Raw genomic sequence first — 13,809 nt, forward strand, 5'->3', positions numbered from 1 at the left:
CTGCATGCTTGGCCTATATTTATCCAATTTGTGTGGCTACCTTTTAACGCATGACACCCCATAATGGAACATGTGGGAAACTAGTTGTGAGTGCTGCAGAGCTGTAATCGCACAGGGCAGTGACGGTATGTTTTTGCTGCACCTCAATTGCAATACAACTGCAACTCCATCGTAAACCGCAGCAAAAGTTTTCCAAATGCAGTATTTATTGCAGCCAAGGGGCCCGTGTAAATGTCGCCTATGTAATTCACTGGTTTTTATCTCTTTTTTTTGTATTTGTGGCACTGACATTTTAGATTATGGATTGTTAGTTGGTATTAAAATTGTTTGTGCTGCTTCAGCAAAAATTAATGAAAATTTACCAGCCTCATTAAGCTAATGAAGGCTATTTTTCGTGTACCGGATTTCAGGTCAGCAGTGCGTGGGGACAACTTTATGACAAAAATGCAATTATGAAATTTTAGTTTTCTATACGCTTTTTGATTTTCCGCCCAAAGACCAAATACAGTGAAATGAGTGAATGAATGAACATTCCTGCAAGGAAAATCAGAGATTCTTTTGTGGCCGCACAAAGATGTTTTTTTACTAAATGAGTTACAAAAATGTGTAGTTTAGCTTTGTCCTATTGTCCTGTCTGAGATTTTTTCCTTCATTTTGGCACACAAACCAGGACTTCGCATGCGATTGCATATTTGCTGCATTTTTTTATGCACCCCATTCATTTCAATGGGCGACTTATACATGAAATGTCCATTACGTGTTCACGTGCTAACCGTCCTATAGGGGTGTTATAGAAGATTCTAAGAGCAATGAACATGCTTAAAAAAAAACCAAAAAACAGTAAATGTCAGCGGGTATAGCTCAGCTGCCCTGTTCCCAGAGATGCTACAGGGATCGCCTGGTGTTCATCATTCATGCGACCACTGCAGCCAGTCGCCCGCTGTTCATGTGCACAAGACCTCTGAAGCTGTAGTGGGAATGATGAACAGCACATAACTATCCGGGATCAGGGTGGCTGCTCTAAACCCGGTGCCGTTTAATAGGTCTTTTTACTAGTGATGAGCGAGCATTGCCCTTAGCGAGTACCTGCCCGCTCGAGAGAAAAGGTTCGGGTGCCGGCGGCGGGCAGGGAGCTGCAGGGAGGAACGGAGGGAAGATCTCTCTCTCCCTCCCCCCCCCCCCCCCCCCCCCCCCCCCGCAGTCCCCCGCTGTCCCCTGCTGACTGCCGCAACTCACCGCTCCCCCAATAAGTTTAGACCTTATTATAAATATGGGAATAGAAGGGTTAAAGCTTTATTACCCTTTTTTTTCCAATAATAAAAAAAAAAAACTTTTAAACTGACTTTTTCCTTTTTTTAGTCCTCATAGGGTACATAAACTTGCAATTGTTTGATCACTCCTACAGTATGATATAATACCATAGCATTACATAATACCGCGATCTAACAGGCAATCGATCAAGCCATGCCACAGACGTAGCTTGATAGGTAATATGCAGTAGCAGTCCTATGGGCTTTCAGAATACCCCCTGCTGCTATTGCAACCAAACACTCCCCCACAATCTCATAGTTGGTGGCCGTTCGGGAACCCTGAATTCTGATAGGGGCATTTAAATGTCGCTGGCAGAACTATGAAACTTTTAGCTGCAGTCCGTTTGAAAACTATGCCAACTCCCATGCCCTTGTAGTTTCTTCTGCATTGTGAGTGCACATTGGTCGCATTGTAGGGACAAGTGTACCCAGTCTTGGCTGGTCGATCTTCACCTGTGTGGAGTTTTGAGGTATTATTAGTGGTTTTACTGTCCTTTTTGTTTTCAAAAAAATGTTTCCTAGTCCTAAAACCATTTTTCTGTCTTCAGTGTTGTTGGCTGTTGGTGTAAGCGAGTCGGCACTGGTTAACAAGGTCTTCACTGCTATCAATCTTCTGGTATTGTCCTTCGTCATCCTGTCTGGCTTCATCAAAGGTGACATCAAGAACTGGAGGCTTACACAGGAAGATTATAATAGTTATTATAATCTCACGCCATCTGAAGTCTCTAACAGGTAAGAATGTTTACTTGGACTCCACAGTTGTCCCATTTACCTGAAAAGCATAGTATTCAATGCCAAGGGACTTGGATTATCTTAGGGGTCTTATGCTTTGTACTTATGCAGTACTAGCAGCTGAGCAACGCTTTTATATAGCAATTCGGTAATGCTGAGAAATCCCTATCTAACCATTGCTTGCTGTGCTTACAGTTCAGAGGTGTTTGGCTCCGGAGGTTTTGCTCCTTTTGGCTTCAGCGGAGTTGCGTCCGGTGCGGCAGCATGCTTTTATGCATTTGTGGGGTTTGACTGCATTGCCACAACAGGTAGGTGATTGATTTGTACATAAATACGAATTGTAGTAGGTGATAATTTGATTTATTTTGGGCAGCATGTAGTCTTGCTTTATTCTTTGCTTTGGAAGGATGATCAGATTTGAAGTTCCTTTTAAAGGGGTTTTGTCATTAGAAAAAAAAAAAATTCTTTACTTATCTATTCTTCCCCGACAGTCTTCTTGCTGCACCTTCTCCTCCCCGATCTTCTGTCTCCTGCAGTCCCCCAGGTCATGTCACCTCTAGCTGGCCGATTCTTCTTCCGGTGACTAAGCGACCATTGCCAGCATTCTCCTTCCTAGCAGCTAATGCTGAGCTATCACCGAAACTGTGCGTGTGCACGGTCTCTCTGCAATAGTATATGAACACTCATGGCGAGGCAGCACACATGCGCAGTCTCGGCAATAGATTGGCATTCCTTGCTAGGCAGTGAACGTTATGTCATTAGTGACGTCCCCTACACTGACCTGCTGGAAGAAGAATGCCGAAAATTGATGCTCCCTAACAAGAAGATCTGGCAAGCTTGCGGTGAGGCTACCCAGGGGACTGGAGAAGATCCGGTAAGGAGACTTGTCAAGTTTTAAGTAAGAGATTTAGCTACTTTAAACAGGACCACAAAAGGCTGCCCTGCACACGAACGGGTTGGATTCCACATGCAGGAGCCCGCAGCGGAATCCGACCGCTGATGGCGGTGTCACTTTTCTTCATAATCTGGACTACAGATGGACCTGACGGCTCGTCATCTGACATGCACAGTACAGTTTTGTTTTGTTTTTTAAATGCTCATTTTTCCTGTGAAGATCCGGAATCAGCAACCTGTCCGCAATGTCAATTACGGGTGGGGCCGGACCGCTTCCATCGACTTCACTTGAAGCCATCCCTGCAGACCCCACACAAAAATAGAGTATGCTGCTATTTTTTCCTCTGCTTGATAAAATCGCAGTTCATTTCCGCGAGTGTGCAGGAAGAAGCGATTTTTCTATTGCGTGCTTTGAACAATATTTGCTGCAGAACCACAGCGGGGACGCCCGCCGCGAATTACGCAATGCAAATCCGTTCGTGTGCAGGCGGCTTAACATTGTTGTCTTTAACCGAGTACCTGTCCCCTCTTTCACAAATGCCAAACCCTGTTATTCCTCATGGAAAAGTAGGAATACATTTGACACCTGGGTATTACTTTTCCCCTTGACAGTAGGGAGTGTACAGTAAGGTTTTGCACGGATTGGGCAATATCAGATTGTGTAGGTACAGGAAACATTGACAACGGCAACTGTAACATATTCTGCATTTATTTACACATTTCCAGGAGGAATAACAGAATTCTGCATTGTGCTTTTCTACTAATAAACCTCCTCCAGAATGCATGTATTTACTGGAAAATACACTTGTCCAAAGAGCTGACAAGTCCTCTGTAATACTCATTACTGCATATGACTGTGCACACCCCACAAGGGGTAACAGATTTCTCATGAGTCCAAAATGTTTTCTATACTTCCAGGTGAAGAAGCCAAGAACCCGCAGCGTTCTATTCCCATTGGTATCATTGTTTCACTCCTAGTTTGCTTTGTGGCTTACTTCGGAGTATCAGCTGCCCTTACACTTATGATGCCATACTTTGCACTGAATGAAGATAGTCCCCTTCCTGGAGCATTCCGCCACGTTCACTGGGAGCCCGCTCGTTACGTTGTTTCTGTTGGGTCTCTATGTGCCCTCTCAACAAGGTAAAGTCTCTTATCAAGGCGGGGGACTGCTAAAGTCCCATCCTCCTCTGGTTGTATATAGCTGTTTCTATAACCCTAACAGAGAAAGGCGCGTACATGCCGGGCCGACTCGGTCCTGTTTCTCCTCACAACTTCAGCCCCCACCCATCAGACATTTGACATCCTACAGATATGCAATAATTGCCAATCTTCAGAATATGCTTTAGGGCTGGAATCGCACTTTGAGATTTTGATGCCTTTTTCAGAGCCGATAACAGGAGTGAATATAAATGAGAGGAGCTGTATACTTCTTTCCTTATACTTCTCTCCAAGTATCTGCAAAATATTCCCACTTACACACGAGCATATTTGTAATTAGTTTTTTGTGCCGTATTTTGCAAACCATAATGGGCAGCTAATGAAAATCCATTAAAGAATCTGAATGCTTCTTTATTGTATCTATATGCATTCATTAGTTTTATTTTGTGTTGTGCAATGAAAGCAAATACTGGTGCAATCTGTAACCCCTCCGTATATTGGAGGTGTTAGAATACACTTGCCAAACATATTCAAGGTGCTGCCTAATAAAACAGCATGGCAGAAGTAAGTATGGAAAATGATGATGGGAAAAACTCCAGTTTAGACTGGCATTTCCCTTAGATGTAGTGACATAATGCATTCATTTTAGAAACCTAACTTCTATATCAATTGAAATATATATAAAAAAATGAAAGTGAACGGTAATAGAGATTGGCCTACAAACCGCATTCATGTTTCACTGTTGAGTTAAGTAGATGTGTTATCAGGAAGACTTAAAGGGGTGTTGCCATCTGAAACTCTCATAGCATAGCCATAAGATAGGCCATGAAAGTCTGATAGCACCCATGGGAGTCACACCTATCTCTGGTTAGGGCCCCCATCACCCCTGGCCCAGTCGAATGCGGTGGCCAGGACTTATGAAATCAGCCAAGTGGGCTTTGCTACACTGTTTCCATAACTCCCATTAAAGTCAATTGGAGTTGTGAAAACCTTGTAGCACAGCCAAATGCGCTGCTTCGACAGCTGTAGAGTTACAGAAACAACTCTGCTTACTGTGCTACGCTGTTTCCGCAACTCTAATTGACTTCTGTGGGGTTCTGGAAATAGCATAGTAAAACCTGCATGGCTGTTAATATAATTGCTGACCACTGCATTCAGTCAGGCCGGGGGCAGTAGGGGTCATAACTAACTAGAGATAGGTGCGGGTTCCAATGGCAGGACCAGCATGTATCAGACTTTCATGGAATATCCTGTGGATGTTAATACCACTTTGAGTGTGGAAATAAAGTTGCCTGATTTTATATATTGTGTTTTTACTGTCCTTTCTACAGTTTGTTGGGTTCCATGTTTCCAATGCCACGTGTTATCTATGCCATGGCTGAAGATGGACTTCTCTTTAAGTTCCTAGCTAATGTCAATAAGAGGACAAAGACTCCGCTCATTGCAACCATTGTTTCTGGTATTGTGTCAGGTAAGAATAATATGTGTCTTTGTCAGCTTTTATTAAGAATGACATGATGCATATTGACTTGTGCCGCTGTTGCTCTGATGTTTTGCTTTTTAAGGTAATGTTCCTATTTAGCTGATTTGTTGCACATTTACTGTGCCTCGTCTACACAAAACAAGAACAAAACATGACCTTTTACTGTACAATACACGTGAATGACGTTTACAAAGCTATGGCTACATGTAGCTGAAAAGAAATCTGCCAATTTTTAATATGAATGTGTAGTGTAGCTCTTGCGGCGGATGAAAAAAAATTACTGCCATAGGAAGAATTTAACCCTTTCCAGTCCAATTTGTATCCTGGTTTTCCTAGGGGGCTTACTCTTTTTCTGCCGTCATACAACGGCGCTATATGCTGGCTAAAGCCAGTACTGCATGAGGTGACACGTTAGATAGGCTCCGACAGCAGAGAGGCTGGCGATATACAGTAAGAGAACCCCGACAGATGTCTTCCAACATCGGAGCTGTACAGCCTTAAATCATAATGTCTTCAGAGGTCAGACAGTGGATTGGAAAGGGTTAATGGGCTAACACTGACAGGCATAATGTATTGCAATACAAAATGTTCAAGTCCCCCGTGTGCAATTTTTGTTTAAAGTTCTTTTGTTTCATTGTAATTAATGTGAGTATTTCTTTGCAGCAATCATGGCGTTCCTTTTCGAGCTGGACGTCCTTGTGGAGCTGATGTCCATTGGTACCTTGCTTGCTTACTCCCTGGTGGCTGCTTGCGTTGTTATTCTCAGGCAAGTTGTTGCATACGATCATTCCTGTGTCTAAAGACACCGAGGCTCATCTAGTTTGACCTAGGAACCTTCCTGAGGCAGCTGCAAATTAATTGTTGGCTTTGGGCTTACAGGTACCAACCACAGAAACAGACCTGTACACTGAAGACCACCGAGATGGTCAAACTGAATGAGAAGAGGGACGCCGATCTGCAGGTCACCTTTACTGACAGCGATACATTCCACATCAGGCGTCTACTGTCTCCGGGCAGTGATGTCCCCACTAAGACATCTGGACACATTGTTTATGGCTGTGTCTCTGTCATTTGTAAGTACACTAGTCCCTTTAGCAATACAGCAAACATTGTTATTAGCAGCGCTGTTCCCTTATTTATCCGTTATTCTCTTTATGGCTTTTCAGCTGTCTTGTTCATCCTCATGTGTGTGATACTTGGTCAGAAGCTTGATGACCTTCTTAGTGGAAGTCCCATCTGGATTACTGTCTTTATCCTTCTGTCCGTGGGGTCTGCTGCTGTTACTTTAGTTATCTGGAAACAACCGGAGTGTAAAAACAAGCTGTCCTTTAAAGTAAGTTACATCTGAGAAAAGGTTCAGGTTTTAACTTTAAATGGGGGGGAAAAGTATCAGACTACATTACAAAACTTAGTGTTATCAGTATAATAGTAAGTGCTACGATAGTCATATAGCCATAATAGATGAATAATTTTTATGTAATCTTCTTTCTCATCTGTTCGCCAGGTCCCTGCGCTCCCGCTGTTGCCTCTATTTAGTGTATTTGTCAACCTTTATTTCATGGTCCAATTCAACGCTGGAACTTGGATTCGATTTTCTATCTGGATGGCTCTAGGTAACATTTCCTGTTGCTTTCATCATACTGACATATTCTGCATCACTTTACAGAGATAGTCGTCACTCACGTTATTTTAGATGGAATATCGTTTTGTATTTAATTGTAGTTTCATTAACTGGATTTAACTCCTTAAGGAGGTGGCACGTTACTTTTTCATTCCGTTTTCCTCCCCACTAAAAATCATAACTTTTATTTATCCATCAACGTAGCTGTCTGTAGGCTTGTTTTTTTGCAAGACTTTCCATAGTTTCTATTAGTACCATTCTGGAGTACACATGAGATTTCGATCGCTTTTTATTACATTTTTTTTTCGGAGATAGGGTGACCAAAAAAAGCTCAATTCTGACTGTGTATTTTTTTTTTTTTTACTGACCACGTTCACCTTGCGAGGTAAATGATGATACCAAATTTGTTGTGGTTTTTTTTATTTTTTTTATTTTAGATTTTATTATAAATATGAGAATAGAGGAATTAAAAATGTATTACCTTTTTTTAGTAATAAAACTTTTTAAACTGATTTTTTTAACTTTTGTTGTTTTTTTTAAGTCCCCATAGGGTACATAAACTTGCAATTGTTTGATCGCTCCTACAGTATGATGGAATACCATAGCATTACATTATACCGTGATCTAACAGGCAAGCCACAGACATAGCTTGATAGGTAATCTGCAGTGGCAGTCCTATGGGCTTTCAGAACACCCCCTGCTGCTAATGCAACCAAACACTCCCCCACAATCTCATCGCTGGTGGCCGTTCAGGAACCCTGAATTCTGATAGTGGCATTTAAATGTCGCTGTCAGAATTGGCAGCATTTAAAGTGTTAACAGCCACGATTGCAGCTGGTGTCGGCTATAGGAAACCGCCAACACCCACATTGTATGGAGCGGGATCGGCTCCCGATTCCCCTCCATACAAACCCCAAACCTCCATGATGTAACTGTACGTCATGGAGCATTAAGGGGTTAAAGAGGTTGTCTGGTTTAGAAAAGGTATTCTCAAATACTTTATTAGCTATTAATGGCTCTTATAGGAATTAATAGACTGAGATTCCCATTCAGAACCCTTGTCTAGTGGCTAAGAGACGCAGCAGCTGCTATAAAGAGTGCTTTGCTCTAAAGGACCCTGCATGTCCATACATTACATGAAAATCCACCTTAATTCCATTGAGAACTACATCATCCTTAACTTCCCCTTTGGTGGCACTGTAGGAGCACTGAACACTGTTGACAGGTATCCTTGCAGATTATAGATGCAATAACGTGATCCGTTTGTCATAGCATAGTCTTTTATTAGGAAGCTTCCAAGTGGAAAACCCCTTTGACTGTAGAACAGATTTCCCAAGCTAAATGTACCTGAATTTTAGCTCCCTTTATACCAAGCAATGGGCCTACTCTACATGATTTGCACAAGAATTGTGTTTTCAGCACACTTTGTACCTCACTTGACTTTTTTGAAGTGACTTAAAGTACCACAAAATATTAGCCCAAGTAAGCCAACATGGGGTAATTATCTCTTGAATAATTCTCGGAAATAGCAAATTTTGGCGATAGTTGTACCGTTTACACACAGTCGCCGACAGGCCATTGAGTTAGAAATCACTTAGTAGTCACCTTGGTTTTAGCTCACTAAAAGGGAAACAATTAGTGAATGACTTCTCGCTCGGTGTAAACAGGAGTCCTTCATTCTTTGAACGACTACCTGTTCAATGTTAATGGAGGTATGTAGCAAGAAGAGATCTCTAGAGTGTTTCTCTTCAATTCACTGAACGATTATCGCTCCTGTGTGAAAGTGCAGCAGCTGCAGTCTTTGGGAAGACTGTCAGTCACTTACGCGACCAACAGTTGTCCCATGTAGGTACCTTAAATCTCTGTAACACGCAAGGTAATTTAACTCTCTGTAACACACACATAAATAATAGCATGTAGAATCATATATGCAGAAGTACTGAGCAGTGTAGATGTGACTTTTGCAGCTGTGGGTCAGTAAATCGTTCACTATTAGGGTGCTTTCACACAACAGCTTTTATGTTCAGTTTTTTGTGAGCCAAAATCAAGAGTGGAGAGAAAGTATAACTGAAAGATTTACACGTCTTCCGTATTTTGGACCCACTCCTGGTTTTGGCTCATAAAAAAATGAACATAAAAGCTGTTGTGTGACCTTAGTAGCAGGACTCCTGTGAGTATCACTCCCTTCCCCACCTCTTCATAGACTTCTGGAGGCAGCTTAAGTCATCACCCTCTTCCACATCCTGTGTTCCATCTTGTTATGTTTGTTATTAGAGATAGAATACATCTGATAACAGGCTGGGGACTGCAAAATAGCAAAAAAAAGTAGTCCTTGGTCAACACTTTATAGTTTCGGGTGAATTAAAGTTATTTGCACGTTTGTCTGTTATCACATTGGCTATCATAGTAAGTTAAAATGACTCAAAGTGTAGTGACCAGTTAAGTAATTTTCAATTGTTTTGTGCTTTAGGTTTCATTATCTACTTCGGCTATGGCATTTGGAACAGCACTGAGGAACAGAGCTCTAAGGCGAGGAACAATCTGGGAAGCCCCGACTCTCCCAGTCAAGCTATCAAGGATCATTCGGCAACTGTTATATAATAAAATAATCAAACTACATGAGTCAAACACAATGGTTACATTGTGGCCATGTAGGTACATTGTGGCCCCTAGAATTTCAGCTTGACTATTTATTTCAGCTTCTCGTTTCTCTGTTTTATTGATCCGTCAAAGCTCCAACTTTAATGTGGTCATGGAGCAGCCAAAAAGGTTTGCTTGATATCTAACAATTACAAAACTGTAAAATGGTTACAGATCCGGTTAAAGGAAGTCTGTTGCTTAGATTTGCTAGTAGACTATGATCACACTAGCGGTTTTTGCTTCCGTCTAGCTGTTCTGTTGTTGGAGCAGCTAAAGGGGAAGAAAAAGGAAATGAAAAACGCAAGCAAATACAGAACTTTCCATTGACAGCAATGATATAAAAAAAAAAATCTGTTTTTGGTTCCGTTTTTTGATCTGGAAGGAAAATCACTTTTGCTTCAGTTTAAAAAAAAATATATATGAAACTGTAACAGTAAATTGACAAACGCATTGACACTGAAGGTCTTCTGTTTGAATGCTTGTCTATGGGCACTACAATTGAAGTGTTTTCTTTCATTTAGCTGCTCCCACAATAGAATAGCTAGATGGAAACAAAAAAAACATGAACATAGCCTAAAAGTAATCTTAACTTATGATGTGCCAACAACAAAAACAAGTTTTTATCTTTCTCTGTGTTTTCATTCCTGAAAAGTCCAACTTCCTGTGTGGTGTGCTGATGGTCATCTTAAAGACAGATGGGTGTTCCAATGCCAAAGTTCTTTGGGCTCTATTCTCCATTCTTGCAACCGCAGCCCTCACTTTAATGATTCACTGAACTTCTGGCTTAGTTGTATGCGCAATGAAGTCCGCAATGACACAAGTGCAGTCTTACTAGAATACAAGATCTCCAGGCTGAGATTGAGACGTCAATCATTAGAGGGAGGGGTGTGGCAGTGAGAATGGAGCCCGGACAACTTCAGCAGTGGAAGCGTCCATTGCGTGGTTATCTGATTTAGAGATTGAAAGCACCAAAGGGAGATTAAAAAAGCAAAAAGATAGTTCCTTTCATCTGCTGTTGGCACATTTACTATATGAAAGCAATCCTAAAACGTAATGTAGGTGACGGACTTCCTTATTTTCTTGAATCCTTCATGTTTTAGCCAGTTGACTGTGCAATAGCAGGAGACTTTTAAAGATGTGTAGATTATCTCATACAGATAGTAACGGGCTCGGTATAACCAGCCTGAATTCTTCTTGAGGTTTTTGTGCTGTTCTTGAGATTCCTACAATGTGTTCATTTTTGCCATCAACCGCTATTGTCAGTTGTGATGAAAAGCTAGATCTCATCTTGCATTCAGCTGCGGCTTCCTCTTTGTAATGTATTGTGATGTAGGAATATATTCAGACTGAGTTCTGCCAACATGTTTATTTATATATTGAATTATATTTTTTTTAGAATGGAAGTTCCCTTTCAAATACCTGAATGTTAAGCAACGATTTCAGAAAAGTACTAAGCTGGGCATGATTTGGAAGTGCCTGTACATGAATGCTTGAATTTTATGTTTACAGAGGAGATATATTTATTGTATTTTTTTAATTTTTATACTTTTTCCACGGCTCCTCTTCATCTCAGCTTAGTTTCTTGTACTATTGCTAGCATATGCTGCATCATTTGTACTTCACGGTTTCTTCCGTATATACTAACCAGTTTACACTTTTTGGACATGTTCTCTTAGGTCTCTGTAGAAAGTCGCTCAGAATTTCAGGTTTTGGTAAGACATTTGTCCTAAACCGTTTTTACATTGTTGAGGGGAATTTCACACTTTTACATTAGCATTAGAGATGAGCGAGCATACTCGATAAGGCAAACTACTGGCGCGAGTAGTGCCTTATCCGAGTACCTGCCCGCTCGTCTCTAAAGATTCGGGTGCCAGCGGAGGAGAGCGGGGAGGAACGGAGGGGAGATCTCGCTCCCCCCTGCTCACCGCCGCAACTCACCCGCGCCGGCAGCCGAATCTTTACTCGAGCGAGTAGTGCCTTATTCGAGTACCTGCCCGCTCGACTAGTTTGCCTTATTGAGTATGCTCGCTCATCTCTAATTAGCATCCTAGCCATAAGTTCGATTTGTGTCAGAGAAACTTAGGTGTAACTTGCATCGAACAGCACACGTGGACCAGTCCATGTGCTGTCCGATCTACACGGACACTGCACATTGGCATGTCCTATTTTTCATCAGTGAAACTGACGAGTTTTTTCATATGGAACATTAGTCTGTCTGGAAAAAAAAAAGTCCTTGTGTAGCCCTGTTGGCTATAATGGGGCTATGTGCTGATCGTGGAATTACACGGGCAGCTCGTGGCTCCAAAATATGCTAGTGTACTGGAGGCCTTGTGGCGTAACAAAATGTTGCGCATTTTTCGCAAATCCTACTTTAATCAAAAAGAATTGTGACTTCTGTGCCTTTTGCACCATTTTCACCACTTTACTTAAATAAATTAGCAGGGCATAACAAAAAGGGAGCGTGGACTCAAGGGGTCTTGCTATAATTTATGCCAAAAACTGTTGTGAATTATAGCTGAAATCTACCCCAGTTTTGAAGGCGTGCACCTCTTAATATACTTGGTGCACTTAACTTCAGATCTCTTAGACCATTGTCTAAACTACTGGTCTAAATAAACACTCTTGCCCAAAATATCAAAAAACTGTGATTGGCATTGGTCCAGTGATTGGAGTGGCCATCCATCTAGAGAGCATACTAACCCATTCTCTACAGAGAGAACTGCACGTGCATTGAAAGCATTCAGATACTTCCATGCACTTATTGTGGATGACGCCGAATGTATGGTCACCTCTGAAATGTGTACAGAGAAAAGGAATCCTCATTGTTTGGCACATTGGGGGTCAAATCCCATGATCGCTTGTGCCTTGAGTTAGGGTATATGTAATTACTGAAGTTGTGTCTTTATTTTAGTTGCACTGATTTAATAAAATAGTAACTTATTGTAGGCAATAAAAATCGGATACGTGGACGTTCCTAAAGTTACATTACATCCTCTACATATTAATGTGACAACTGTATTACTGCCATGGTAGATCTGGGTGTAATAAATTTGCCGGCCCTTTTCCCACTGTAGTAATCACGCGATCATCAAAGGAGGATATCAGAAGGGAGGGCATGGTAGGATCACCTTGTACGGTTCATAGAAGTAGGAGTTTTTATTATACCGGTATTAAGGCCACTTTCACAGTATTTTGCATCAATACAAGCCAAACCTAGGAGTGGGTCCAAAATGCAGAAGAGGTGCAAATCTTCCCATTATACTTTTCTATGTAGGTTCCACTCCTGGGTTTGGCTCTCGAATACTGAAGTAAAATACTGATCAAAATGCTATGTGAAAGTGGAAATATTGAAAATATTCCTTTTATGGGTCGTTAATAGAGATGAGCGAGTATACTCGCTAAGGCACATTACTTGAGCGAGTAGTGCCTTAGCCGAGTATCTCCCCGCTCGTCTCTAAAGATTCGGGGGCCGGCGCAGGTGACAGGTGAGTTGCGGCGGGGGGTGTGAGAGAGATCTCCCCTCCGTTCCTCCCCGCTCTCCCCCGCTGCTTGCCGCCCCCCCCCCGAATCTTTAGCGACGAGCGGGAGGATACTCGGCTAAGGTACTACTCGCTCGAGTAATGTGCCTTAGCGAGTATACTCGCTCATCTCTAGTCGTTAAGTATTTTACAAGAATGTTACTTTTCATTTGATGACATCACTTGGTTAAACGTGTTTTTTTATAAGACTAAGCAGTATAAATTGTTTTTATAGTGTTTGATGTGTCCGGAGGACTTCATTGTCATAAACCTACTTTCCCGTTCTTAAAATGTACGTTTTTATATTGAAGATTTGTAACTTTCTATTCTTCTATCTGTTGTATTAAAATGTTGTCTTATTTTTTAAGTGTCTATGTCCTGGAATAAGGTCTGTCTGGATGTATTTTTGTAGAATATAAAAAATGAATTTTCTTTTTGTGCTTCGTTTTTCT

At 41.6% G+C, this 13,809-nt stretch overlaps 1 protein-coding gene across 1 annotated transcript in view; it reads left to right on the forward strand.

The window, feature by feature from the left end:
- The window catches only part of SLC7A3 (solute carrier family 7 member 3), a 31,269-nt gene extending 17,480 nt beyond the window's left edge, over positions 1 to 13,789 (forward strand). Inside the window, exons 4-12 of the mRNA XM_066580897.1 lie at positions 1,859 to 2,042; positions 2,238 to 2,350; positions 3,855 to 4,077; positions 5,427 to 5,566; positions 6,242 to 6,344; positions 6,458 to 6,651; positions 6,745 to 6,911; positions 7,083 to 7,191; positions 9,670 to 13,789. Coding sequence (XP_066436994.1) covers positions 1,859 to 2,042; positions 2,238 to 2,350; positions 3,855 to 4,077; positions 5,427 to 5,566; positions 6,242 to 6,344; positions 6,458 to 6,651; positions 6,745 to 6,911; positions 7,083 to 7,191; positions 9,670 to 9,800 — 1,364 coding nt within the window. The 3' untranslated portion in view covers positions 9,801 to 13,789. The remainder of the gene's footprint in view (positions 1 to 1,858; positions 2,043 to 2,237; positions 2,351 to 3,854; positions 4,078 to 5,426; positions 5,567 to 6,241; positions 6,345 to 6,457; positions 6,652 to 6,744; positions 6,912 to 7,082; positions 7,192 to 9,669) is intronic.
- The last annotated feature ends 20 nt before the right edge of the window (positions 13,790 to 13,809 follow it).

This window comes from Eleutherodactylus coqui, chromosome 10 (genome assembly GCF_035609145.1).
Source record: "Eleutherodactylus coqui strain aEleCoq1 chromosome 10, aEleCoq1.hap1, whole genome shotgun sequence".
Classification (NCBI taxonomy): Eukaryota; Metazoa; Chordata; class Amphibia; order Anura; family Eleutherodactylidae; genus Eleutherodactylus; species Eleutherodactylus coqui.